Source organism: Dromaius novaehollandiae, chromosome 27 (genome assembly GCF_036370855.1).
Source record: "Dromaius novaehollandiae isolate bDroNov1 chromosome 27, bDroNov1.hap1, whole genome shotgun sequence".
NCBI classification, from domain to species: domain Eukaryota; kingdom Metazoa; phylum Chordata; class Aves; order Casuariiformes; family Dromaiidae; genus Dromaius; species Dromaius novaehollandiae.
In genome coordinates this window covers 1,887,412-1,914,658 of record NC_088124.1, presented here as the reverse complement: position 1 = coordinate 1,914,658, position 27,247 = coordinate 1,887,412, and the positions used below count along the sequence as shown (strand labels likewise).

Genomic DNA, 27,247 nt, shown 5'->3' with positions numbered 1-27,247 from the left:
AAAGATAAGGAAGAATAAATCAGGCTTTTTGTGAATGCCACAAGCTGCTGCCAAATCCAGTGGGAAGCTTCCGACAGAACCATGCCCCACCAGACCACAGAGACACTGAAGTTTAATTGCTTCCCATAATTGGGTCATTCTCACTGAAGCTTCAAGTCAAGAGCAGAAAAAACGGAGAGGAAAAAATGCATTGAGAAAAATACGCAAATTGCTTGGAGATGACCAGCCCAGGGAGTTTCTCATTTAAGAAGTGGCTTGGCTCTTTCCTGAGCTCGTATCCAATTGCAGAGAGACATCCCACAAAATGGGGCTGTTAGCACCACAACGTGCCACTTGCCCCTTTCTGCCTCGCATTTCCTTATGAGGATCCAGCAGTTCCCAGATTCGGAGTCTGTTCAAAACAGAGAAAGATTGGCTCTCGCTCGAGAGCAGGGCACTGGCTCTCTAGGCTCTCAGGAGGGGCTTGGAAACATCTGAGGGTTGCCAGTATCAAAACGCAATGGAAACAGGACCCCCTCAGCGAGACATGAAACTCATCTGGACCTTAGGTTTTCCTTCTTTGCATGACACCGTGCAGAGCATCCCTGCTGTCACCCTGCGGGCATCACGGCCCAGGGCTGCCACGAAGGAAGGGAGCAGAGAAGCCCTCGCCCTTCCTGGGGACTGTGTGCACCAATGCAACATTCATTCTGAGAGCTTAGAAGACATTTGCAACAACCCAGCCTTGGGAAAAGCGTATGCTTGCCACCAAAAGGGATTTAAGCTGCATTAATGGAGCACTGTCCACGTTTTCTGAGGCGCTGCCCTGCTTTGTGCAGAGCTCAGAGAACTGGAAGTGATGGTAACAACCAACTTGTTCCAAATCCAGGGAAAGACAACATGAAGCCATCAGGGTCCAGCTGTGAGCAGGAGAACAACCGGGGGCACCGGGGCCCAGCATGCACTTCGCAGAAGGGCAGCACCTAAAGTGCGATGCTGCAACTCGGCCATGGTGGGGAACTGCAGCAACCCAGCACTGTTCCCCTATTTTGGGGGACTTGAAAAAGCCACATAAGCTTCAGAGGGAGGAAGCAACACAGATTTGCTCCAGAAAGGGTGAGGAACGACATGGTTTGCACCAGGACGGCATCTCTCCTCTATGCTGGCAGGTCTCTCATCTGAGGTTTCATTGTCACAAAAGGCAGCACTGGGCATTAGTTCAGCTCAATTTCCAACTCGTTCCCTCCTAAAATGTCAGCTCCATGGAGCTAAACTAATGCAGTGAGCTCTGCGACCTCGCTGGCAGCAGCTCTGCCGTGCAGGACCCCCGTGACCCCGCAGCTGAGAGCTCCGGGAGCCTGTGCCCTCATCCCTGCTCTGCTTCCCACAATGTCCACAGCCAGTGGTGAGCGTCTCCCCTGCCGTGCCCAGCTCGCCCAAGAAGGCCGCAAGAGTGGTGGCACCAATCGTGTCCAACCTGTCCCATGCTTCCACTGATCACCCCCAAGGGGCATCCCCCCCCCCCGTTACGCCCATCGGCACAGGGCTCCTCAACGCAGGGCTTTGCGATTGCCCCTGAGCACTTCAAGGACCTCCAGGACACACCAGGGACACTTGCATGGCAGATCTCACCCTGCAGACGGGTGCCAACCTGGCTGGATTTAACCCATTTCCCAGGGCAGTGATGCTGCTGGAAGGAGGTAGGTGGGAAGCAACCACACAGCCAAGCACTTGCAGCAGGGATGATCCAGTGAACCAGCCTGGCTGGGATTAGCTGAGAGCAGGATTTGACCTGATCAATATGAGACATCACCAGGGAAGGGGAGAAGTGCATTTGCAGCTCAGCTTGCTTTTAAAGAAATTAAACGTAGGTAATTATGTTGGTGCCCAACCAGCTAGGAAAGATGCAGGCATGGCTGTTTCCATGCCGATCCCTCAGTTTGAGCAGTGCTCCTACAGGCGCTCGGAAATGTGGTGGCCAGGAAACCTTAACATCCCTGAAGGAGGTATGAGGGGCAGGGAACGAACCCAACATGTGGCAACACATCTGCTGTCCGAGATGACAATATCATGCATCCTCTCTATTAAAAGCAAGCAGCGTATTAAAGCTCTCAAGCTGACAGGACGCATGCAGGGTTAGGAGCACTAACGAGATGGGTTTGCAGGACATCGTGAACTACTCATTTTAAGAATGCTGCTAACACAGACGGCATCACAGCAATGAGGATGAGAGTTGTGTAAGTGGGATGAACAGGCAAATTAAGAGGCCAGGAGACAGACAGTGAGTTGCCAGCTCTGCAGGGACAGAGCAAGGACCCACGAGCTGTATTTGCACTTCTACAGCCCTGCTCGACTCCAACAAGCCACCCTGCAGCGTTACCTGTAGCGTTGTGCTGAATGGGGAGGAGAGGATGGTTAGATTTGGAGGAAAAGCAATACAGCAGGAGAAGGAGGCAGGAACGCAGCAGGGACTGCTCTCCCAGACGACAGGCTGCCAATCTCCCTGCCTGGACAAGCATCTGGCCAGCATGGCAGGGGAGGGAACAGCATCCCAGGAGCCCTGCAAGGACCACACAGGTCATATCCCTCCATCCCTCTCCACAGACGACCTACACATGGTAGCTGAGCCAACCCTTTAAAGGTTTTGCAGACAACTTTAAGCTTTTTACTTCTTTTGGACCCTGGGCATCCTATAGTCCCCAGTCCCTGTGGCTGCTAGGCCAGGCAGCCAAGCAGAGCCCAGGTACTCCTACCCAGCTCTGCCAGCACTGGCCTAGGGATGGTGCAGCCTGTAGCAGCACGTCCCTGAGACCCACCACGTCACCAACGCAGCACCAGCCGCTGTGCTGCTGCGACACTGCAGTCCCTCCAGGGCAACGTAGGGGAGAAAAACCTGTGTGTCAGGGGTTGGTGGGATGCTCACCCACGCAGAAGTGGCTCCCTGCCCAGCTCAGATGCTCCACACAGACACCAGCCCACCTGCAAGGAGCTCTACCTGCTGTGCTGATACAGAGGCATTTGCCGAGCAATGCTCAGCACAAGCACATCCGAAAGACAGAGCTCGCCTGACCTTCTCTGCACTAGACAAATGCACCAATTCCACTTAACCGATTTAGGAAGTGACCCGGTTTGGACAGCTGCAGCCCCTTCTCTGCCGTAATACAGTGATTCTAGGCCAGCTTGTTCAAAGTGATGCTTGCTGCTGTGTTTCACCTCATTAACATTCATGTTAGGATCTTCAAACTGTGCAGCCAGGGCAGTAACACCTCCCTGGTGTGGACAGCCATCCAGTGCAGGGAGCTCAACTGCACTGAATTAACCCCAGACCCAGCATCTCCTGGACTAGCCTCTGAAAAAAGAAGATGGGATTTTTAAGCACTGCCCTTTGCAAAGGGTTTGGACCTGCTGAAGGAGATGAAGGACATCAGGCTTACCTAGGCTCAGACAAAGCATTCACGGCACCTCTTTGTATGCAAGTTAACACCCCCCCTACACATATCCCATCACTATCTCCCTGTGATAACATGAAGTGCTGTAGAAGGACTCTTTTTTCCCCTCCAGTGTCACAACTGCATCTGCTGTCCACCACATCTCAGCTCAGCAGAGCCATTTTCATCTGTTTGGTCCTGCTCAGAGCTGACATGCAAGGATAACTCAAGGGCTGGGTCCATATCCAGCACTGCACTGTCTCCTTACAGGTGACACGGAACATAAAAACCTCTCCCAGGCTCTTCCCACCCCGGATGGAGAGTCACCCCAAAGCACAAGACTCATCTCTCCCTGTAGCCTGATCCATGTTCCTCCCAGGCACTGGGTCCCCACAGCACCTGAGTAGGTCCAAGGCAGAAAACCTTCAGCACATGGAGCAGACATGGATACGAGTCTGCCTTGCTCCTTGATCTCACAGGATTTCCAAGGAGCACTGGCCAAGCCTGGGGGCTGAAAGAGATAAGGACCAAAGCTTCAAGAGATATGGAGGAATTCAGTTCCCGAGGCCCAAGACCCAAATATCCTCCCAAATTGCGTCTCAGCACCTGCTGTGCCCTGTAGGCAGTGTATGGCCCTCTTCTAGCTGTGTATGGTCTGGGAAACGTGGGACAGGATAAGACAGGAGAGTTTCTGGGTCAATCTTGGTCTCATGAGGGGGACAGACAGGTTTTCTAGTGGGACTGATGTCGTGAAAAGCAATTACACATGAAGACATCCCCAGCAGACTCTGTTGCGCTCTGGCCTGGAGCTTGAGTCATCCTGGGTTTGGATTTTAATTAGCCCCGTTCTGGGTATCCGTTCCCTACTTCCCTCCAGATAATGATTTAATTATTACAGACATGTCTTCAAATTAGCAGCTTCCTCAATGGACTATTCAGCTGGGATCTCCTCACTTACAGAGCCCAACTCACCACCATCAAAAAAAAATGCTTGGGAGCACAAAGTAAAACCAAAACCCTTCCTGGAAGGAGAAACCATGCAAGCACCCAGCTCCTGAGCAGAGGCCACGTGGATGCGCAGCAGCTGAAGCAGCGTGTTCTTGGCCAGCACCAAGCACCATGAGCAGCACATAAGAGAGCAGCATGAGCCAGAGCAGGTATCCAAGCATGGCCTAAGCATGACCCACAGTCATAGGCACATGCACTCCAGGGAACGTTGTGCCCAGCAATAAGAGCGTTTTCTCTTTGCAGAGTGTGCCTGGGCTGTTAGATTCAGCAATCTGAGCAGTCAGTCCCAGGACGCCTGGAGCTGTTCAGTCCTTGATGCCTGTGGTTCCCCACCTCTCTTCCTTCTCACAGGGACAGTTGCCAAGCCCTTCTCCTTCCCTTACCTACATCTCACAGGTGGATAAGAAGCCTAGCTCCCTGTGTCTTTGCACTGTGCAGGAATACAGTGGCATTCGAGCTGGTCTTGTCCTCCCATCACCATCCTCGATACCTGGTAGGCCACAAGTAGACGGAGAGTCCAGGCATGAGGAGGATAAAAGGATGCACCGCAACTCAGAGCCACTGCTTTGTGTCCCCCCTAATGGGATCGCATGTTTTGGGATCCCTTAGGAGAAGACAGCCCATGGGGAGCCGGCAAGGACCCCACTCACTGCTAGGCTACAAGAGCCCATGTGCTCTTTGCAGCCTCAGCACTTCCCAGCAAGCCCCCCATGCTGGAAAGGACCACGAGATAGAGGGGAAAGCAGGTGCCTGGTGGGACCATGCGGAGGAGCGAGACAGCTCCTGACAGCAAGCCAGATCTCCTCCTCTGGGAATGGGACTAGGCAGGGGCCATATTGAGGTCTGACAAGACTCCAGCTCTTAGGGATGAGGGTTGAAGAACACAAAGAACAGTATTATCAGCCACCCAAAAGAAACGCTGGACATGCATGCAAAGCGAAGGACACAGCACAGTGAGGGCGAAATCTTCAGAAAGCAGCTCTGCAATATGACTTGTTGCCAACAAGCAGTAACTCACCCACAGAAAAGCCAAGTCCCCAGCTAAACTGCCAAGCAGACAGGTTGCTTCCTCACTGCAAGGGCCATCTTGGACGTTGGCCAAGCATCTCCACACCACAGGGCTACAAAGGGGCTGGAGTGGACACCACACGCTCTCCACCCCAGCCTGGCACAACCCCTCTCCCCACAGCAGGCCAGGGAACGGGACGTTCTCATGTGGTTCCCCATCCTCAGGGCGCTGGGCACAAGTTACCTTTCACAGCGCAGCAACACGGGGTAATCTGCAGTGTCTCTGTAGGGAAAGGACACAACACAAATAAGCCAGCTAGGTCTGAAGATCTGGGAAATGAGCTCTCATGTCATGAGAAGCTTTGCCCTCACCTTAAAGCAGGGCAAACCCTGGTGTCTCAGTGTCGCCATGGGCTCCCAGCCCTAGGGCTGGGACGGCAGGAGATGCCAGCCACGACAACAGGGTCCTACTATGAACCTAGAAGCTCTTTGGTCTTTTTCCACTGATGCATTTGAACTATTGATGGCACCTTGCGTTCCCCCCACATACTGCAGAAGCAACCACCTCTAGCGAGGGCGAACCTCAGGATTTCCTTCATCTAAACTTCTACAGTCCCCACGCTACAACCAGAAAACCAGATTTTGCAGCAGCAGCTGGAACAGTGTTACTGCCTCTCCCTGCTGCAATAGTAGCAGGGGCAGCAGCGGAAAATCTATGCTGGCTCCTCCATCACTGCAGTTCACACTCCAAAGTATTAGCTTAAACCAGCTGTAGCTCCTGCTGCTGCACAAAGAAAGCCCTCGAGCACAGCCCTGCACGAGTCTATGGCTAAAAACACAACCCAGGTCTCTCAGAATCCAGACTAAGGGCCTGTTCGGTTGGCTAGAGCAGCCTTCCTCCTCCAGTTCCCCTCCTAGGCACCAAACACACAAGGAAAGCAACTAGGCAGCAAAAACAGCCAGGCAATGCAGCCCATTACCCCAGCTAATGGGTTGGGGATACAGCTCCTGGGACCCCTCAGGCTCCTAGTGTGATATGTACCCACGTTTTCTGGGTGGTGAACGCCCTGCCCGTTGCATCACCGCGGTCCCCTTGCAGCACCTCACTCCGGGGCATCACCTGCGTCTGTCCTCCCTGCCAGCTGCCAGCGTTCACAAGTCTAAGGGCCACCGAGCATTTTGAGCTCGCCACCCTGTCAGATTTGCTAAGAGAGACCAACACATTTGGGAGTTAGCGGGGGGAGAGAACAGGCTGTGACAAGGCAACCCTGCCAGCTTCATTTCCTTAAGAAATCAGGCTAAAGAAGATGGGGATGGAAGAGAGACAAAAGAGAAAGAGAGAAGGATATTCATTAACCCAATCAAGCCTCGTAGAATATGATAACGGCAGCAATAACAGACACCTCCCCCTGGCTGAGGACAAAGAAAGGCTTCCTAGTCATGAAGAACAGCAATAAAACTGGAGGCGACGAAAGGAAATGACTTAAAAATGCCTGAAATGTCGCATCTTTTTAAAAAACCTTCACCTAGAGAGAAATAATGAATAATGAGAACAACGATATGATGAGGAAAGCCAAACAGCCAGAGAACAAGTGGGATGGGGAGCAAACATCTGAGCTGCTGTGCTCACCCTCAAAAGCCACCCTGGTGACTACAGCATAGGGTGACTTCTGGAGGGGGGGCAGTGGGTAACCCCTCGGAAATTTGGGATGCTGCAAGGCCATGCTGGTGAAGAGGGCAGCACCAGCTCCCCTGTGCAGCCAGAGGGAAAGAGGGACCGGCAGGGCCAGCCCAGGGCCAGCCTCACCCCACTGCGGAGCAGCGGGTCCCATAGGAGCTGCAGTGAAATGCCTCTGTATTTTGATGCATCCTCTAGAGGCTCTAGCCCCGCTCTCCTGGCACCCACGGGCCACACCGCCTCTGTAACACCTTGGGAGATCCCTGCTCTGACCACTTGAGGAGAGGAGCACGGATGCTTCATTGCTTTCTCAGGGCACTTGCAGCGCTTTCAGCGCAGCCGAGTGCCCATCTGCCAGAATCGCGAGCTCAAAAGCAAACCGAGCATCCCTCCGGCGTCTCCACGAGCACCGCGCCACGAGCGGGCACCCACATCTCCTGCCTCTCGGGGGCTGTCCCACCTTCGGAAGAGCTGAGCCAGAGCATCCGCAGCCGAGGTGAGCCGGGGCCGTCAGCTGCACCCAGCGGCAGCCGGTGCCCACATGAGGCAGGCATGGCCTCGCGTGCCCTCGGCTTTTTTAGGCTGCCGTGATGTTGGCCTGGGAGAGGAGCGTCTGGGCTGCATCAGTGTCACGCAGCATTGCGGGCTCTCTGGCTCCCACACCAGCGCTAAGACAGCTTCATCCCAGCCCAAGGGATTCAGCTGAAGTCCTTCTGCTCTCGCTCTTCTAGCGATGGCACAAAGCCCCCTTCCTACTTCGACTGCTGAGATGAGCCAGCCCTCCCCAGCCAATTTGCCTCTCCGGCATCTCACAAGCAGCAATGTGAGGAGTTTTGCAGGAGCGACTCAGATTCCTTGTCACAGCCTCCCTTCTTGGCATCTCTCTCCGCCACTTCCCCAGCCGGCCATGAGCTGCATCTGCAGATAACATCCCTGTAAAGCTCCCGAGCAGAGACCCCGATGTGTGTATACCCAGCTCCTGCTCCCACTATCTGCAGGGCGCTGGAGGCAGACGCACACACATGCTGAGCCCTGCCTTGGCTCCGCATTAATATGCACACAATATGGCCAGAGTTGCTCTGAATCTGACAATATTCGCTTTTCGGAAAACAACAACAAGACGTGAGAGCCAACCGCACGCATCTCTCTGCCAGAGCAAGGCTGAGGCAGGCAGGAAGCTGAGAGCTGTGGCTGCACAGAGGCCGAACTCTTTCTCACCCAAACCATCTTTGGAGGATGACAGGAAGACAATAAAGTCATCACAGCCATCACCAAAACCTTCTTATTAGCAGCATCCTCCCATCACCACCAGCTCAAACCAGCTCCCATGGCCAGCTTGCTCTGGTTATCAGTGCTATTAAGCAACTGTCCTGTGCCTGCAATTCTTGCAGCTCTGGTATACAAAAGCTCTAGATGCCACCGAGCATGCTTGACCTGTGTCTGCTTCTTCCAGAGGATTAGCCCCAACTGAAGTCAATGGGGATGGAGAAAGGCAGATGGAGACCACAGCGGTCTCAGCTGCCAGGGGAAAGGGACAAGGGCTGCCCCAGGGACCCATTAATGTGGTTGCTCATAAGCTGCATCCGATCATCTGGTGGAGAAGTTCTGCAACATCTCATGCGCTTTGGAGGACAGGCTCAAGGAAACCTCCAGCTTGGCACAGCTCAGCAGGTGACTACGTGGCAGCTGACCCACGGTAACTCTCCATGTGCATGCACCAGCCCTGAAGGAAGGAGGGGGAAGAAAGCTCAGGGTGAAGGCAGCAGCCTGGGAAGACTCTTCTGCTTCCTTGTCCGCAACAGGGTTTTGGCATTTCGGCTGGCCCTGATCAGCCCATATTAGAGCAGAGACCCCTTGGAAGGAGAGAGTCAGGACTCCAAGTGATGGAGGATCACTGCATCCTGCTCCGACGGAGCATGGTGGCTCTTCCCAATGGGTCACCACATCTGCCCCTCTCCCAGGACAGTGGCGGTACCTCCCTGGCATCTCCAGTGGCTGGATTTCCTCCTACCCACAGTGGAGAGAGGAGGAAACCAAGTGGCCAGCTGTCTGCCAGCTGTGTGGGAATGGAGGCTGGTTTCCCCAACTTTTCAGCCTCCAAAATCTAGGCAGTTTTGCAAGACTGGGGGAATTATCAGTGTGTGCATCCATGACTTGAGCACATTATAGCAGGATGTAGTACTCCCAGGCAACCCCCCCTTCTCGGTGTTTGCCCTGAGCCTAAGCTAAACCACCTCTCCTGGCTGCATTTACAGTTGAGAAAGGATCCCACTCAGCAGCATAAACATCTATCACATGGAGATAAAAAGAGAAAAATCCATATACCTTCAATCCAAAGTCTCCTAAAGAAACGCCTCCACTTGGAGCATCAGTCGTTTTTTCTAACCTCAGCACCTCCCAGCTATGCCAAACTACAGTTTTCACATCTATCGCATTCAGCACTGCTCTGAAATCCCACTGTCCACGCCAGAAAGCCAGTTTGCTCATGATCCTCCAGTTTGCCACTTCACCCCAAGATCCAGGCACGTGACGTGAGCCCTTGGCTTCATTCACAGACCAGCCAACGAGCTCTCCCTGCCCTGCCAGAAAACTAGTATGGTCAAGAAGCCGAAATCTGCTGGAAAAAAAGCCTGTCTGCCTACAAATTAGACACTAGTCTGTCCAGTGCCCTGTACAAACTGAAAATCCTAGCATGTCCTCTGTATTCATCCACTAAGGGCAGAGACCCAGCCGTTCGCACCAAAGCAGTGAGTCCCCTTCCCTGCCACCCATGCCACAGAGGGACAACGTTACTCCACGTCTCAAGCCAGACATGTAAATTATGCATTTGCTGCAAAGCAAGAATAGACACCATGGGACATATACACTGAGGGTTAACAGGGATGGAGCGTGTTACACTGTGTTTTTCAACAGCTCCTAAAGCACGTAGCCATTTGGACACCAGAGCATCCTTGTAGGTAATGCCAGCCAGATGGGTATTCACCTTCACTCTCCTCATCACAGGGGCAGCTCAGAGGGTTCCCACAGTGCTTGCAAGATGAGCTGGAAGGGATTCGGGAAGCGGTTTTCCCATCCCCTGTGCTGCGACAGGCTCAGTCCTCGCTGACTGCTGCTGGCACACTCAGCCAGCCCGTCCCAGGCAAGGCCACAGCAACGATGGCATTTCCCCAGTAGCAGCTGAGGGTCTGTCTCCTTACTTCGGTGAAATGCAGCTCAGGATGGGTTTTTTGGGGGTATTTTGCTTGATGTGGAGGTGCAGCATCAGGCATGAGTTTCCCCTCTTGAGGCTGCTGGCCTCTACTTCCCCACACACTGCTGGGTGGGGATCGAACATCTTCTCCCCTGAATGTTAGTGCACCCCTGATTAACACACCTTGCAGCATCGATAGTAGAAGTAATAAACGTTCATTTACCCTGAAGATGAACATAGTTGCTGCATTATTTAAACACCGGATCTCTAGAGCAGAATTTCACCCTTTGTAGTGTAACAGATGTCCTGTACTGAGCCATGCAGCAATATTTAAATAAAAAATGGTGGCTGTACAATAGCCAAGCCATTTGAGAATTAAAGCGCTGGTATTTTTAGGCAGCAGGAGTACGTGTGGGAGACATCTCAAAGTGCACGCTGATGCCATTTGCTGCAGGGCAGTTAGAATTAGATTTATTGACGACGTGTGATTTGAAAGCGACACCAGCGCCCATGAAGAGCCGTACAGTGATCAGGAAGGCTGGGTCTTATTTTAGTTTAATTTTAAGAGACAGAATTTCTTCACATACATGTAAATATATAGCACATGCAGAAAGAAAGCCATTTCTGGTCTGCAAAGATGCTCTGATCACCCTCTCCAAAAATGGTCACTGCAAATGTCTTGTAACTAAATTAACTTAGAGCAGATGATCAAAAGAAAAAATGCTTTTTTTTAAATATCGCAGCCCCAAAGTGATGACAATGATTGAGTGATTATTATCCAGGTTTTGATGCTCGGGAAGGAGGAAGGAGAAGTCTTTTTCCTCCATCAAACACTAGCTGTTCTCTGGATGGCACATCCAGATATCGGTCAGGTAACACTAGCAAAGCAAACCCTTTCTGGATCTGCAGATCACAGAATCACACAATCACAGAATGGTCGAGGTTGGAAAGGACCTCTGGAGATCACCTAGTCCAACCCGCCGCTCAGGCAGAGTCACCTAGAGCATACTGCCTAGGACTGTGTCCAGACGGCTTTTGAATATCTCCAAGGATGGAGGCTCCACAACATCTCTGGGCAACCTGTCCAAGTGCTCTGTCACCCTCACAGAAAAGAAGTTTTTTCTCATGCTCAGATGGAACTTCTTGTGTTTCAGTTTGTGCTCATTGCTTCTCATCCTATTGCTGGGCACCTCTGAAGAGAGTCTGGCTCCATCCTCTCTACACCCTCCCTTCAGATACTTATACACATTGATAAGTTCCCCCCTCAGCCTTCTCTTCTGCAGGCTGAACAGTCCCAGCTCTCAGCCTTTCCTTGTATGAGAGATGCTCCAGTCCCTTCATCATCTTAGCAGCCCTTTGCTGCACTTGCTCCAGTAGCTCCGGACGGGGCTTCACCAGGGCTGAGTAGAGGGAGAGGATCACCTCCCTCGACCTACTGGCAATAGTCTTCCTAATGCAACCCAAGATACCACTGGCCTTCTTGGCCATAAGGGCACACTGCTGGCTCATGGTCAGCTTGGTGTCTACCAGGACTCCCAGGTCCTCTTCTGCAGAGCTGCTTTCCAGCAGGTCAGCCCCCAGCCTGTACTGGGGCATGGGGTTATTCCTAGGTGCAGGACTCTGCACTTCCCCTTACTGAATTTCATGAAGTTCCCCTCTGCCCATCTCTCCAGCCTGTCGAGGTCTCTCTGAACAGCAGCACAGTCCTCTGATGTATCAGCCACTCCTCCAGGTCCTGTATCATCAGCAAACTTGCTGAGGGTGCACTCTGTCCCTTCAGCCAGGTCACTGATGAATAAGTTGAATAATATTGTCTCAGTATTGGCCCCTGGGGGATACCGCTAGCTACTGGCCTCCAGCCAGACTTTGCATCACTGAGCACAACCCTCTGAGCTCTGCCTTTCAGCCAGGGCTCAGCTCACCTCACTGTCCGCTCATCTAGCTTGCACCTCCTGAGCTTGGCTACGAGAACGTTATGGGAGACAGTGTAAAAAGCCTCACTGAAATCGAGGTAGATGACATCCACTGCTCTCCCCTCATCTATCCAGCCAGTCATCCCACCATAGAAGGCTATCAGATCGGTTAAGCATGATTTCCCCTTCGTGAATCCGATGGTCTCGAAGGAGAGACAGCTCAGAGCAGGAGAGATGAGCCTTCCAGTCAGGAGGCAGATGGTGACTGTGACCATCTTGGCTGCCAGGGGAAAGGGCCACGGGCTGCCCCACTAACCTGGCTACCCATCAGGAGCACCTAATCACCTGGGGAAGATGCCCTGTGACTTCTCATGCTTTTGGGAGGACAGGCTCAGGGAAACGTCCAGCTCGCTCCAGCTTAGGAAGCGATCGCGTGGCAGCAGACCCACGGTAACTCTGTGTGCACGCACCTGAAGCAAAAAAAGCACCTCGACTTTGGCTTTGCCTGTACTTAAACACTTAATAGAGATGAAATAAGTTAAGCCAGGTTACTCTGCATGGTGACTGGAGAGCCCACGTCCCCAGGAAGGGATGGGGAGACATGTCCCGGAGGGATGCTGGCAGTGACTCTAGGGACCTTGCTCTGTCTTCTGTGTCCCACTAAAGCTTGCAGGTAGCTGCCTGCAGCCGCTGCAGTCCCAGCGAGGAATAAGAAGCAAGGATGGCAACTGTTACCAGGTGGATGGGAATCTCCAGGACTTCTATCCAACAGCTCTAACTCAGTGAGGTTTTCCAAGTGCAGGGGCCAACGTTTTGTTCACTCAGCGCTGCCACGGGGCCTCTCAGGACCTTGGGTTCCTCTCTGGCCCTGCAAAGCCTCCTGCAATCCTCCTCAGCCTCATTTAGCCCAAACGCCTGTGGAGTCGGACCTGCCCGCTGCCTCGCCACAGAAGCAGGGGTGCGGACAGAGATGTGGACATCAAGTCCCCCTCTGTCTGTGCCAGCCGCGCATCCATGGTCGGACATGGCCCCCGCTGTCCCTCCAGCCCCCCGTGCCCAGGAGGGTAGCACGGAGAGGAATCCCCACTGCGACCGCCACGCTATGCGCCTCTGCAGGGAGATGCAGCCGACAGCGATGCCACGCTCAGCCAGGATGTCACTGGCAAGGCAGGACAGCAAAGGTGCATCCAGCAGAACGGTGCTTCCAGTGCTGGATTTACCCTGGAGTTTTCCAGCCTTGCTGCCAAGCCCCGGTGATGCCTCCCCTCTTCAGTGACACCCACCAGCCCTGGCCAGAAACCAGCTCAGCAAGCCCTGGAAGCTCCACGGAAACACTTCCGTGCAGATACACGGGAAAAGCAAGATCCGGACGTGTCACTCTCGTACTTTGTTCCCTCCACCCCTTCCCAACAGCGAGGGAGCTGCAGAAGAGCGGAAAGGGGGCACGGTGGTCTGGCGCTGAGATCAGCTTCGCAGCACCCCAGGGAAAGCAAATACAGTGAGAAGATATTCAGCATCGACACAGCTATCTCATTCTGCAGAGCTGGCCAAGCCCCGCGGCGCTTCCCAAGCCTTGAAACAATGCTATGTCCTCCCAAAACTCACGTCTACCCTGTAGACCCACCACCTGTGTCCAGCTGGGTGCCCCCACTGTTGGTGCAAGGATTTCAAGGCATACTCCTTTCTGCCGCTCCAGGGACACGGGACTCAAGCCCGTGCCCAAAAGGGACTGTGAGCAGGAGGGTGCAGAGCCTGTGCGCCCTGGCTGCGGGGGCTCTGGCGTGATCCGAGCCCCCTCGCTGAGCCTGCAATCAAGGCGCTTCACGAGCACTAACTCTCCAAAATCAGAACAGGATCTCACAACCTCACCCTGAGAAATCACACTCTTGCAAGGGACTTGTGTGTATTTGGGACAGTCTGGGACCAGAATAACTTCCTCTCTGGTCTGATCAGCATGTGAATAAACCAGCCACAGCTAAAAATAACCTCTGGACCTTTTTTGACTGCTTCCTACACGACGGTTTTGTGGGGGATGCTAGAAAGAGGCTGGGTTCTAGTTAGCACAGCTGCCAGGCGCTGGATTACAGGGAAGATTAACTGGATTACTAAAGCTGTAAACTTTGCAAAAGAGCCCATCTTTTGCCTCACTGTCCACGCGGCCCCTGGCACCATTGCATGGAGAATGGTAGCAGGCGCCACCACCAAGCCCTTTTATTCATGATTAAGAGCTTTAGATCAAGTTCACGGTACCTGTGTTAATGCCTCAGCAAGGCCATAAACACTCTTGCTAATTTTAGAAACCAGAAAATACAGGCCTTGGCAGGAGCTGATCTATTCAGGGATGCACGGCACGAACGAGACTCCCGCAAAGGTGAGTGCCTGGGCCGGCAATGCTGCCGAGCATGTCCCCTTGCCCGGGCTCTCGCCATCCAACGCCCAGCCTGGCTCTTACCTCTCGGCTCGCTAACGAAAACCCCTTGGGCACCAGGAGGCCGTCAGCCCCGCAGCAGCACATTTATTCTGTCCCAGCGCATTAGCCACATCTTGAATGATGCTTGCAGAGGAGATGAAAACCATCTGTAATTATGGAGACAATTCGTTTCCACTCAGAAAGAAGGGAAAACAGAGCTTCAGATAAGCAGCGAGCTAGGCGGATGGGCAGTGATTCGGGAAGGGGGTCCCTTCCCCTCCAAGCTGTGCGATGCTGCCCTAGCGATGGATCCTCTCCCCTCGGGGAGGCTGGAAAAGAGAGGCCAGGCGGCGAGAGCATCCGTCTCCGCTGCGCATCCCCCTGGCACAATAATTGCTATTTAAAGAAATCGGCCACGCGCTGCCAGCGTCTCAGGGCACAGCAACCTCCCCGGCATGCAGCGGCACGGGCTCAGCACGGCCGCTTCCTGGCCTGGGGACCGCTCGTCACGCAGCTACGTCGGCTCTTAAAGGCTGCAACGAGGGAGGCATCACGCTCCAGCCTTTGCGCTTCCAGCCTGGGAACTGCCCTCTCCTGGAAATCCGTCGCCACAGGCAGGATCAAGGGGGAAAAGAGCTCTCCTCTGCCACTTGCTTTGATATATTTTTTGATGCAGTTAAAAGCAGCCACCCAGCCCGTACATCCTTACACTTGCTAACAGAAGCGTGGAAGAAATTCAGAATCAGCAGCTGAAAAATCTGCATTTCAGACAAATTCTAGCCTTGTCAGTCCTGTAGGATCACAGCACTGGAGACAGCAACCCCAGTGTGCTGATTTAAGATGCTTAAGAAAGGAGCATGCCTTGAAATCATTGCACCAACAGTGGGGGCACCCAGCTGGTAGATGTTCAGGAAAGGAGGGGGTCCTTTGGCAGGACCTGGGGGACACAGGATCACTCCCCTCGTAGCCAGTGACTTTTTGCCCCATCTTTTGGAGAGATTCTGACACCCAGCTCCATTAGAGGAGCTTGATCCCTCCATCTCCCACTTGTAGGATGGAAATCACCGCACTTCCAGCACTGCAGATTAGACAGGGGAGCAGGGCTGGGCCACTCCAAGCACAGCTTCACACAAAAATGACGGAGGTGGATGAAAACCCGCTTCATTCCTTCAGATATCCTCACAGTGCAAGTGAAACCGATGGCTTTACCATGCTCTCACAAGGATTTTAACCTGCTTGACCACAGCACAAGCGGAATTAAAATCCAATTATACCAGCACAACTTCACTAGCAAAGAGCCTTGAATCATTTTTCACAGCTACTGCTCCAGAAGTGCCCACATGCAGACCCTCAACACTACAGTTGTTGCATGTGATTTTTTCCCTTCCTCCCTCCCAAATGCCAACTCGTGGGAGCACACCCACACGCACACCCACCTCCAAGCCTTTCGGCATCATCTGCAGGCGGAGCAGCCCTTCGAGCACTGCAAACTCCCAGCCACGCTCCTCGGGAGCCCAGCCAGAGCCTGGACCCACGCGCGGAGTCCACGTCAGAGCTCTTATCTTTGGCCAGAGCTTACCGACACCTCCCTCCCCCTTGGCGCTCTGCGTTTCACAGAAAGCATCTGTAAAGCGGGGATTCGTTATTGCATTTAACATTACTCTTGGAAGAAAAGCTAGGCTAAGGATCTAATATGCTCCCCTTCCAGATGATGGCCCGGAGACCTCCTGACTCACTTCTGGGAGCTATCTGGGAAGCCTAAGACATGCCAGAGCCTTCTTTAGCAAGAAATTAATTGTAAAATAAGGCTTCAAGGTTCACTGAAGAAGCCGGTATTTTTCTGCTTTGCTGGAGAACATTATTAAATGGCACCTCGCGGTCAGACACTCACGCAGAAGTCGCTCCCTGCCCCCAAAAAGCAGAAACATCCTTGAGCATTTCCAGATGGGTCTCGGTCTGGGTTAAGCATCCTCCGAGGTTGCCTCCCCCGGCTATGGTGTGGATTCCCACCTCTAACACGGTGCCGAGCTCCTTCCTGGGGCTGATGTACAGCCACGATGCCCCTACCCGGTGCAACGCAACCCTGCTCACACGTGCAAGAAAGGGAAGGCTTACAAAAAAGGCCCTCAAAAGACGCAGACAGGACGCAGGGAGGTTTTCAAGGTGAAGGCTCAGTGCTTTTTTCTCTAGGCACCTTCTGAGAAGATCAACAAGAGGCCGGATCCCAATTCTCCAGCTGGTTCAGTCACCAGCATCAGCAATTTGACTGCTGGTGAGCACTGAGACGCCACTGGACCGAGCCCTGCAAGTAGCTGGCCCCCTCATTTAATCCCAGGTCTGCCAAGCCATGGGTGATCCGGCCACCCCAAAAAGCCTGCTCAATCCATCAATCCCACGCTGGCATCGTGGGAAGCTGTCAGTTTGGGTGCTCCCTGCGCTCCTCCAGCCACAGGCTCTAGACAACCTCCATGCAAGACAATCCTGTCTCCCCCAGACACCAGATCTCCTCATTTCTTCCCTTTTGGAAACTGAGATAGGAGCAGGGATATCACGGCTCATGGCTGACCAGCACCACTGGAGGGGCTCTGCACCTGCCAGAGAGCGGCTGTCGGTGCCTACGAACCCCTTGTCTGCTGGGCCTGAGCAGCAGAAGACTGCAGAAAGCCCAGATGCCACCATTCCCAAGACACGGGCGACCCAACGCTGCCACATGGAGCTCAATCAGCCCTTGTGGCCAGCAGCTACGCTTCCAGGCTCCCAAACGCTCTGTCCATGGACAACCAGAAACCATGCTTGGGTTGGATGTGTGCTGAGGGGGCACGACAGCCCTGGGGAGGTGTTAAATCCTGGCATGGCTCGCGTGTCCATAAAGCCAGGGGACCACGACTGTCAGCTCAGCTCTGGTGCAGCAGATGAGGCAGGAAGAGCCTGCATGGAAGCTGGAAAGTCATCTGAGCACCCGCAAGCCCCAAAGGGACTGCCTGAGCCAGCTTTGCTCATGACTCCATGACGAATCTCCGGGAAAGTCCCCGGAGATCAGTCCTGGTTCCCAACCAGTACCGTCCTGAGATGCTATGCAGGAATGCGTCGTGGTGCCCTTGAGAGCACGGGCATGGATGCCAGCGACGCCCAGACCATCAGAGCTACAAAGCCACCAATTTTCCACCTCCTCTTAAGCACAAGCAGCACCAAAACCATGGACCGCACCAACACATTCATCCAGGTACCAAACTCGAGCTCAAATCTCATCCACATGCCAGCTTGTGCTCACAGTGTGGCGCGGTGGCGTGAAAGCCCGCATGGAGAACCTCATTCCAGCACACGACCAGATGGCAGCAAATGAGCTTAAATTAATACTTTGCCAACACTGACTTGGCCAAAATCTGGGTGTCCCCAGAAGGTTTTGCACAGCTTTAACAGAACGCAGCCTCCTAAGCCAATTGCTGTTACAATGATGCAACTTGGGGGGATAAACAAGCCCCTAAAGGGCTGGTGTTATTTGGGAGAAAATCATGGTGTCTGGAGGCAGCTTGCCACAGCTGTGACAGGACTGCGCTGGCCGTCGGGAGGATGGGAACCGGCACAGGCACCTCTGGGCTGGCTAAGCCGGCTGGACGCTTGCTGGTCGGTCCAGCCCAGAGCTCAGCACTGGGAAGATGCTCGCGGGGAGGATGCTTGCTGGCTGGTCCAGCCTGGAGCTGGGGACTGGGAGGATGCTCCCCGGGAGGATGCTCGCCAGCTGGTCCAGCCCGGAGCTCGGTGCAGGGAGGATGCTCGCCGGGAGGATGCTCGTGGTGCTGGAGACAGCACCGAGGGAGGCAGGAGGAGACGGCGCTGGGAAATTGTGCGGGCAGGAGAAGGCCACAGGTAAGGACCGGTCTCACCGGGATGGGCCCCCCTGTAGCGGGGGGGGGGGGGGGCATGGGGGATGCAAGGGCACAGGAATGGGCTGGGGAGCCCCTGGAGGCAAAGGGCAGCTGAAAAGGAGGGACCCCCTCCCCACCACTGCGCTATAGGGACTGCTGCCCCCCCCCCCCCCCCCGTTCCCCACACCCTGCTGCCCTGGTGGGGGGGGACGTGGCCAGCCCTTGGCCCCCCCCATGCCCGTGCGCAGCAGGGAAGGGGCAGCACATCCCCCTGGCTCAGCCCTGGAGGTACCGGGGTGGGGGGCCGAGCACCCCCTAGCTCAGACCCCCCCCGGCCAAAGGGAAATGGGGGGGGTCGGCGCATCCCCCTGACTCAGAGCCTCTCCCCACGGAGACAGCCCCTCCGGGGGCGGCGGGGGGGCTCAGCACCCCCAGCCCCAGTGGGGGCAGAGCATCCCCCCACCCAGCCCCACCGGGGCGGGGGAAGGGGGGGGCAGTGGGGCAAAGCCCCCCCCTGGGGGGGCGGCGCGGGGCCGGGCCCCCCCATGCAGCCCCGGGGGGCGGCGCGGCGCCCCCCCCCCCCTCCCCGGCGCGGCCCCGCCCGCACTCACCGCCGCCGAACACGCTGGAAGCCGCCGCGGCGCCGCTGCCGCCCGCCGCCCGCACCGCCGCCCCGGCCCCGCCCCCGCGCCCCGCCCCCGGCCGAGCCCCGCCCACTGCGTCCCTTCCCCGGGGGGGGGCCACGCTCCCCGCTGGCCACGCCCCCCCCGGGGTTGGCCCCGCCCCGCGTCGGGGGGCTGGGGCTCCGGGTGGGGGGCGTCCTGGGGGCGGGGGCAGGGAGCTCCCTTGGGGGGCAGGAATGTCCCTGGGGGGCAGGAACATCTATGGGGGGAGCAGGAACATCCATGGGGGGGCAGGAATGTCCTTGGGGGGGGCAGGAGCCTCCCTGGACAGAGCAGGAACATCCCTGGGGGGCAGCAACATTCATGGGGGGGGGCAGGAGTTTCCCTTGGGGGGCAGGAATGTCCCTGGGGGTAGGCACATCCCTGGGGGGGGGGCCAGGAACTGTGCTGGGGGGTCAGGAACCTCCCTGCAAGCCAGATCCCTCCTGGGGGTCAGGAACCCCTCTTGTGGGGCAAGGACCTTCCTTGGGGGCAGGATGCCCCATGGGGGGCAGGAACCTCCCATGGGGGTGAGGACCCCCCCCCCCCCCCCCCCCGGGGCCCTCAGCCAGCCCTATAGAGAGGAGCCTGGAGCAGCCCTGGGCTGTGGGGTGCCGTCCCCACGCGGGCAGCCGAGGCACAGCTGCCCCTTCCCCCCGGCAGCCCCCCAGGGCCGAGCCCCACGTCCCACCACGTCCCACCACGTCCCACCACGTCCCCATCCGAGCCACGGCTCCGAGCCGCCCGTCCCGATTTTGGTGACGGTCACCCAAACCCAAAACCTGTCACCCTTTGGCCAAACCGGTCCCCCTTGTCTGCTGCCACTGCTGCTGCACCTCCCGTTGCCCGGCCATGGCGTCCCCTCGGGGTGTCCCTCACGCAGACCATCGCGGAGAAGCCCTGCGCGGAGACGACGGATGGGTTTTATCGGGGCCGCCAAGCTCATCCCTCGCTATTTTTGTCGGAAAGCTTCGTGGAGGCCTCGGAAGATAAACGCCATCGGTGCCGCCGAGCCGCTGGAGGAGCGAGCGTGCCGAGTGCTAACGCCGGCCTGGCTCAGGAACAACGGCCTGCTCCGCGCGGCGCACGCTGCGGCTCCCGTCCCTCGCTGTTAAAATCCCATCTGGTTTCCCTGCGCCACGGTTTTCCCAGCCAATAAAACTTCTACTTTTCAGCAATAACAACGTGATAGAGTTACCAAATACCGACGGTGACAGCGTAGTCCGAGGAAAACATTTTCAAGTACCTACGCAACGGGAGAGGTGGATAAAAACCATCAGCGTAAGGATCTGTATTAACTGCCATCCTACTTAATTCGTATAGACTGTTTTAAAGATGGATTAAGAGAACCAGAAGCAGCTTTTTTGTTAAGGAATGACCTTTTTCCGTCCAGGAAAAACTATTCTCAATTGTCGGCTATTTTCTTCGCTGAGAAAATGCTCTTAACGTATTTTAAGAAACGCGGAGAGAAGGAAATATGGTTGGAAGCGCTGGTTATACAAGCGATCAGACGCCCGGCTCTGCCGGGAACGCACGAGAAATGTGAGAGTCCTCTGCGCCCTGAGCACTGTCTCGCTCTGGGGAGCCGCGAGAGCTGAAGCAACGTCCGTGAGAGCATCCTGGTGCAGCCCCGGCCTTCCGATGGCCGAATTATCTCCGGTCGGTTTATAGGAAAAGGGAGCAGGCAGGAAAGGCAGCGCTCGGGGGTCGCTGCGGCACCCGTCCGGGACGGCGCCTCCGGGCTGCTGCTCCCCTTTTCCCTTCGCGGGTCACCGTCGAACGACGCGTTCGCCAGGAGGTGGCATCACTTCTTCCACGTGAATTAAATTCGGGCGTAAAAGAAGTAGTAAATACAGTTCACGACTTGCTGCCGCAGGTCACCGTACCGGTGTCGGGTGGCCCGACACGAGGGCGCGGGGGTGGGCGCCGGGGGACGGTGCCGCCGGTTTTATCAAACGCCGGCTGTGTGTGGGGCTGGCGGCCGGGCCCCCCGGGATGGCACTGGGGCACCGCCACAGCACTCGGGGGCCATGGGCACAGGGGTCCTCGTTAGTGGGAGGACTGGGGGGCAGTTACCCCAGAGTCCCCGGTTACCGGAGGGCACTAGGGGGCAGTTACCCAGAGACCCTGGTTACTGGGGGGCAGTTACCCTGGAGGCCTCCCTTACTGGGTGGACTGGAGGGCAGGTACCCCAGAGGCCTTGTTATAGGGGGGCACTGGGGGGCAGTTACCCCAGAGGCCTTGTTACTGGGGGGCACTGGAGGGCAGTTACCCCAGAAACCTAGTTACTGGGGGGCACTGGAGGGCAGTTACCCCAGAGGCCTCCTTACTGGGTGGACTGGAGGGCAGTTACCCCAAAGGCCTTGTTACTGGGGGGCAGTTACCCTAGAGGCCTCCTTACTGGGGGGCAGCTACCCCAGAAGCCTTGTTACTGGGGGGCACTGGGGGGCAGTTACCCCGGAGTCCCTGGCTACTGGGGCGCAGTCACCCCGGAGGCCTCCTTACTGGGGGGCACTGGGGGGCAGTTACCCCGGAGGCCTCCTCACTGGGGGCACTGGCGCAAGGCCCCTTGCCATGGGGCGGAACAGCCACCCACGGGGCAGGCGGGGGCGCCCCTCCCTCCGCCGCTGCCGCCGTGACGTCAGAGCGCCGCGCCGCGCCGCCTGGCGTGCGCTGGCGGATGACGTCAGGGTCTCGCGAGACGCGGCGGGCGGCGGAGCCGGCCGGGGGGGGGGGGGCGGCGCTGTCACCGGGCCGCTCCGCTCCGCTCCGCTGCGGCCCGGGACATGGCCCCGCGCGGCCGCCCCGTAGCCGCCGCCATGCCCAAGCGGGGCGCCCGCAAGCGCCTCAAGTTCCGGGCCGACGACGTCTGCTCCGAGCGCGGTGAGGGCCGCGCCGCGCCTCGGGGGTGGGGCCGGGCCGCGGCCTGCGCGCCGGGCCTCGGTCGAGGCCTGGCCTGGAGCCTGGGGACGAACCGCCCTCGCCTGGGGAGTCCGGGGCCCGGTGCCCGGCCTGGCGTGGGGGAAGGAAGGGGCCGGGCCTAGGCCTGATCTGGAGGCTGGGGGTGAAGCGGCCTCGCTGGGGGGTTGGGGCACCTGAGCCTGGTGAGGGGGGAGGAACGGCCCGACCTTGGCTGGGAGCTGACCGGGCCTGTCCGGGCTCCGGGAGGGGGGAAGTGAGTTGCCTTGAGCTGGAGATGGGGGGACGTGGCCTGATGTGGGGGGAGTGAGCCCGCTTGGCCTACAAAGGAGGAGGCCAGGGCCTAAAGGGTGAGCTAGGCTTGACTTTGTGTGTGAAGGGGAGTTTGGGCTTTGGCTTTGGTTGAGGGGGAGGGAGAGCTGGTCGGTTATGGGGGGCGGGGGACCCCTGGTCTCAGTAGCCCAATGGGTTGAGGTAGAGGCCTGCTGGTGGCAACTGGCCTGCGCAGCTCTGCTGGGGCACCCTTTCTTGTGTTGTTTATGTGCATCTCCTGCTCAAGTCTCTGCTCCCATGGGGCGAGTCCCCTTGGGAGATCATGGTTCTTACGTCTTCCAGCCTCTCCGCTATCATCCCTAATCCCCTGACGTCCTGTCTCCCATCTCTCCGGCAGTGACGGTGGCAGATTATGCCAACTCAGACCCAGCTGTCGTGAAATCGGGACGTGTGAAAAAAGCTGTGGCCAATGCAGTTCAGCAGGAAGGTGAGTCTGCACTGGGGATCCTTTATGGCACCTGGGTGGGGGCTGCCTCCCCCTCCCCTCACTGGACTCTGCCCTGGTTGGGAACTCCCCCTCCATGGCCCGGGAAAATCTGGCTGCTTAGTTTGGCGCCTCAAAATGTGTCTGTGTTCCTCTGCAAAATCAGATGCTTAGGATGTGAGATAGGAGGTTTTGTAGAAAGCCTGCTGGAAGTCCAGCTAAGAGCTGCTGAGTCTTTGTTCATGCCTTAAATGGAAGGCCTTTTTCCATTTAGTTCTGTGGGTTATGTCCTACCTTAAGGAGAAAATAACATGATAGAAGTTTCTACTACTTTACCGCCTCATACAAAACTGTAGACAGCTTTATTAATGAAAAAACCATTTTACAATGGGAACGTGGTTTTGGTAGTTCTGCCACAAGTATTTTTTTTTCCCCTGTGCTGCAAACTGCAGCGAGGTCTTCTGAGGGTGTTGCTATTGTTTCTGTGCAAACTGTATAAAAAAGCAGTTTCCTGGAAAGTTGTTGCAATATTTTGTTATCTACTTCCTCCTTGATTTTTAGCTGCTGAGGGTAACAGGAACATTCTGAACAAACACACCCTGCTTGCTTGAAAACAGTTAATGTTTAGAACTTGGCTCTCAGCTGGTCACACATGTAGAGTGGGGTGGAGGTGAATTTTATTACACAAATGGTGAATACTGAGCCCTTCTTAAATGAAGAAAGTCTCATTATATTGCTGTAATCTTACATGTTCCAAAAAAAGGTGCTCTTTGTGCAAGGGCCTGTATGAGGGAACTGTACTGGGTAGTGATGTTGGTGAATATTTTTTTCAGCCACTATTTCTCATGCTTTTCCAGTCAGGGCACCTCCCTCTTGCTGCCTGCTTTATAATAGGCTGGGCTTCGCCTTTCCCAGTTCCTCTCCTGTTTTCTGTTTCATGTTCTCTGTTTTGCCTCAAAGTGCTGCACTTCAGCCTCATATGTAGCAAACCATATTGTCATTTCCTTCTGCCCCTGAATCCTTGCGCTCAGCAACACCTGCCCTGTCTGGCTTAACCCCTTACCTAAAATCCTTTGCCCCCTTTCTGGCTCACCTCCGTGCTGTCTAGGAGGTGACTCCCTGTTGCAGGCTGTTCCCTGCCTGCCCCTTCTCAAGTCTTTGTGCTGCAGAGGCGCTAGGGCTTCCCCCTCATTATGCAGAGATCCTCAGGATCTCTCCTCCCCAGTCCTAAAGCCTTATCTGGTGCAGTCATGACTCATGGTGCAGCTCGCCACTGCACAGGGATGGCAGAGGGAGCAGGGAGGAGCAGCAGCCTCTGCCCACTGGGCTGGCCCAGAGAGCTTTAGCCTTTGGCCTCGCTCACCTCCTGTCTCCCTTTGCTCCAAGTTGACATCGCTCTGTGTGTGACTGCCAGAAAGCAGAGTTTCACCGGGGAGCAAAGGCCGGATGGAATTTTCCTAAGGTTTTCCCCACCCCATCCTAACCCCTCAGTGAGGGACATTACTGCCGTGAGATGAGGAGTGAGTGTCTCTTTGGCAAGATAGTAATGCAGTGCAAATCTGGTGTATGAATGGATGTTGTACTGTCAACTCAGAGGTTGATCTTTTCTTTGCAGGATGTGACGGTTTCTTTTTCTAGGCCCCTGTCAGAGTCTCTGGCTGTTGTGTTTCCTTGCAGAGTGTCGTCCTCTTGCTTGGCTATATTTGATGTCATAACTTCCCGTAATTTGTGTTGCCATCTGCTTGTCTTTGGCTATAAAAGGTCACATAGGGAGGGCAGGACTATTTGATGGTTTGAGGGGAAACTGCTGTCCTGACTGCATGCAGTTTACAAAGTATACCGTGCAGAGAAAGGAAGAATTGGTTTAGGAAAGGAAAGGAGAAGTCTCTTAGTTGCTAGGTCCAGTCCTCTGCTGTGGCTGAAAACCAGGTCAGAAAGTCCCTCTTCCTAAACTGGTCAAGCTTTATCTTTAGACTCTCTCCTTCTGCCTTGTTACTGTTTCGGAACCTTGTTTTTCTGTGGTCAGAAGTAAGAACACCTCTAGGCTAAGCTTATTTATGGTCAGTTCATAATTTTTTTTCCTGCCACTCCCATCCCTTTAAGTCAAATAGCTCTTCTCCCTTTCTGGTGGGTCTGATGGCTGTAACTGCTGTGTATAAAAGTTTCCCTGGCCTCAAGTTTACTAGGTTAGAAAAACTCAAGCAGTGAAAGTCTGCTATGGTGTTGTCAGCTGCCTCTGGATAGAAAGCCTTTTTTTCATGCAAGCACATTAGGTTGAAATTCAACTTTCTCAAATTTGTGTGACCCCAAGTTGTACGGAGAACTGACAGTGTTTTTGCAAAGACTTGTATAATGCTGCTGTATTGTAAGACTGCACCTTTCTTTTTCAAGACTATCAGATTACAGGCTCACATTTGGATTTTTCTGACTAATGAGCCCTCAGTTAATAGATTAAATTTAAAAAATCATATTTCCGAACAGTATTGTGTATAAATGTTTCCACAGGGACAGCAAAAAAATACTGAATCCACTTGTTTTCTTGATTAGTCCAGAGCCTTTTCCCTTCATTAAATTCTAGGATAAATTGGGCTCCTGTGCTTGGCACTGGGTTATATTGCTGATTGTTCATCTGTCTTCAGCCACACAATCTCTTTAACCCCCTGAGAAGGTAGGATACCTTTGCTGTGTTCGTAGGACAATTACAGAGTGGATGCAGGCTTCATACAGAAGGAGTGGCAGTGGTCATGCAAGGAAGCTCTGGTATGCTGGGAAACCAGTTAGCACTGTAGAAAGAGCTGTTGTTTCATTCAGAATTGTAAACGGCTTCAGCTAAACCAGTAGGATCATCTGCCTAATGTGCTGCTAATCATCCTCATTGTTCATTGTTTAAAGCAGACAGAATAATTATGTTTTCAGTTCCCTCGCCCATGCTAATCTTGCTCTGGCATGGTAATCCTCAGGCCAGGATTTACTTGCTTGTGTCACTACAGAGCTTTAATACGGTTAGCGTGTCATTTCTTAGCGGTGGCCCTGGCAGGGATCTGGCTGCAGTTGGACTGAAAGATCTCCTGAACTCGGACTGCCTCTTTCTCTCTTCTAGTGTATTCAGAGTGTGTCATTGCTTCTCATTCTAGTAAAATCCCTCTGTGGTTTGGAAGCTTCTTGTGTTCCTGCTGAGGAAGTTCTCTCCGTATCTGGAGAGTCTTGTGACAGTAGCGATGAAATGGATACAAAGGAAAGCATCAACGGACGAACTGCGTCTAGAAAAAAGAAGAGCAAAAGGCACAAAGGTATGGTCACTGTCCTCTCCTGGGACAGCTCTGCCTGGGCTTCTTTAGGATGTTTTTCTGTGTGTGCAATGTTAGGGTTTGCTATTTACAGTCTTGTGGCTTTTCATGGCATTCTGTAACTTGTGTGTGCACAAAGAAATGCCGAGGGTTAAAACACTGTTCCCAGTTCTACTGATAAACCTGCTGTGACCGGTCAAAGATGTTGACTTTTCACTAAGGCAAAGCTTTGGGCACGAAATCAAAGCCTAAGATCTTGTTGCTTTCATTGACTTACTGTCAACCTTGGAAAACTAATGCTGCTCTCTTGAAAGTTATGAAACTTTGCTACATGTGATACTCTGTTCTTCACCGAAAACGTTGGTGAGAGCAGGATTTGCTTTGAAGAACAAACATTTCTGTCCGCAGTGCCTTTGTGGGCAGAATACAGGCTCTGTTTTTAGGATATTTCCAAACCTGCAGTTTACTATAAATGGATTTAGAGAGCAACTGAGTGAATTTAGCCCTAGTGGCATCACAGAAAGTTTATTCTAAGAAGCTCTGTCCTTCAGTACTTATACTTTGTGCAAATCTATAGTATGCAATTTGCAACATAATCTAAGCAACAAATGGATTTGCTGTGTTGTGGAATCCTGTGACAGGTAGCTTTCAGGCTGACAGTCTAAATTTTACTTTATCCTATAGCTGAGAGAAAAAAGGTTACCTTTGTTATCTTTTAAAGTTGTTATGTAAAGATACTGATTTGTGTGACAAATCAACATCCACTAAGGATTGTAAATGCACAGCGCTCCTCTGGGATAGGACTTCCATGTCTATTTATTAAGATGTCCTTGGCACTTCTGGAAAAATAGGAACATCCTAGTAGCTAGTTATGGGTGTTAGGAGTCTGGAAAGACAATTTCTGTTCTACCACTTTGTTTTACTTTCAGCAAATTGTTTTATTTCTCAGTCATCCTTATTTTAAAACCCAGCAGTTGTAAAACTTACCCCTCAAAGAGTTCAGCTGGCTGCTTAGATCAGTTGTGCAGTAGCAGAGTTGAGGAGTGCTGTAATCTAAATAGAACCTACATTGGCTTTTTAACCCTTATTACTGAATATGAAGAAACAGACATGTGAAAGGCTGTCATCTCATCTAATTACTT

General features: G+C 54.4%; 2 protein-coding genes across 5 annotated transcripts in view; one reads left to right on the top strand and one right to left on the bottom strand.

The window, feature by feature from the left end:
- Positions 1 to 20,204, bottom strand: part of PPFIA4 (PTPRF interacting protein alpha 4) — a 71,173-nt gene extending 50,969 nt beyond the window's left edge. For 3 of the 4 annotated variants that reach the window (XM_064498347.1, XM_064498349.1, XM_064498350.1), the window contains exon 1: positions 19,092 to 19,173. The gene's annotated coding sequence lies outside the window, so the exon portion shown is untranslated. Of the gene's footprint in view, positions 1 to 19,091; positions 19,174 to 19,978 lie in introns of those variants that run through there. The other variant, XM_064498348.1, reaches the window with a different exon arrangement.
- Positions 20,205 to 21,840: 1,636 nt separating this feature from the next.
- TMEM183A (transmembrane protein 183A) overlaps positions 21,841 to 27,247 on the top strand; it is a 13,910-nt gene continuing 8,503 nt past the window's right edge. The window contains exons 1-3 of the mRNA XM_026101237.2: positions 21,841 to 22,025; positions 22,732 to 22,821; positions 25,953 to 26,108. Of these exons, the coding sequence (XP_025957022.1) occupies positions 21,929 to 22,025; positions 22,732 to 22,821; positions 25,953 to 26,108 (343 nt within the window). The 5' untranslated portion in view covers positions 21,841 to 21,928. The remainder of the gene's footprint in view (positions 22,026 to 22,731; positions 22,822 to 25,952; positions 26,109 to 27,247) is intronic.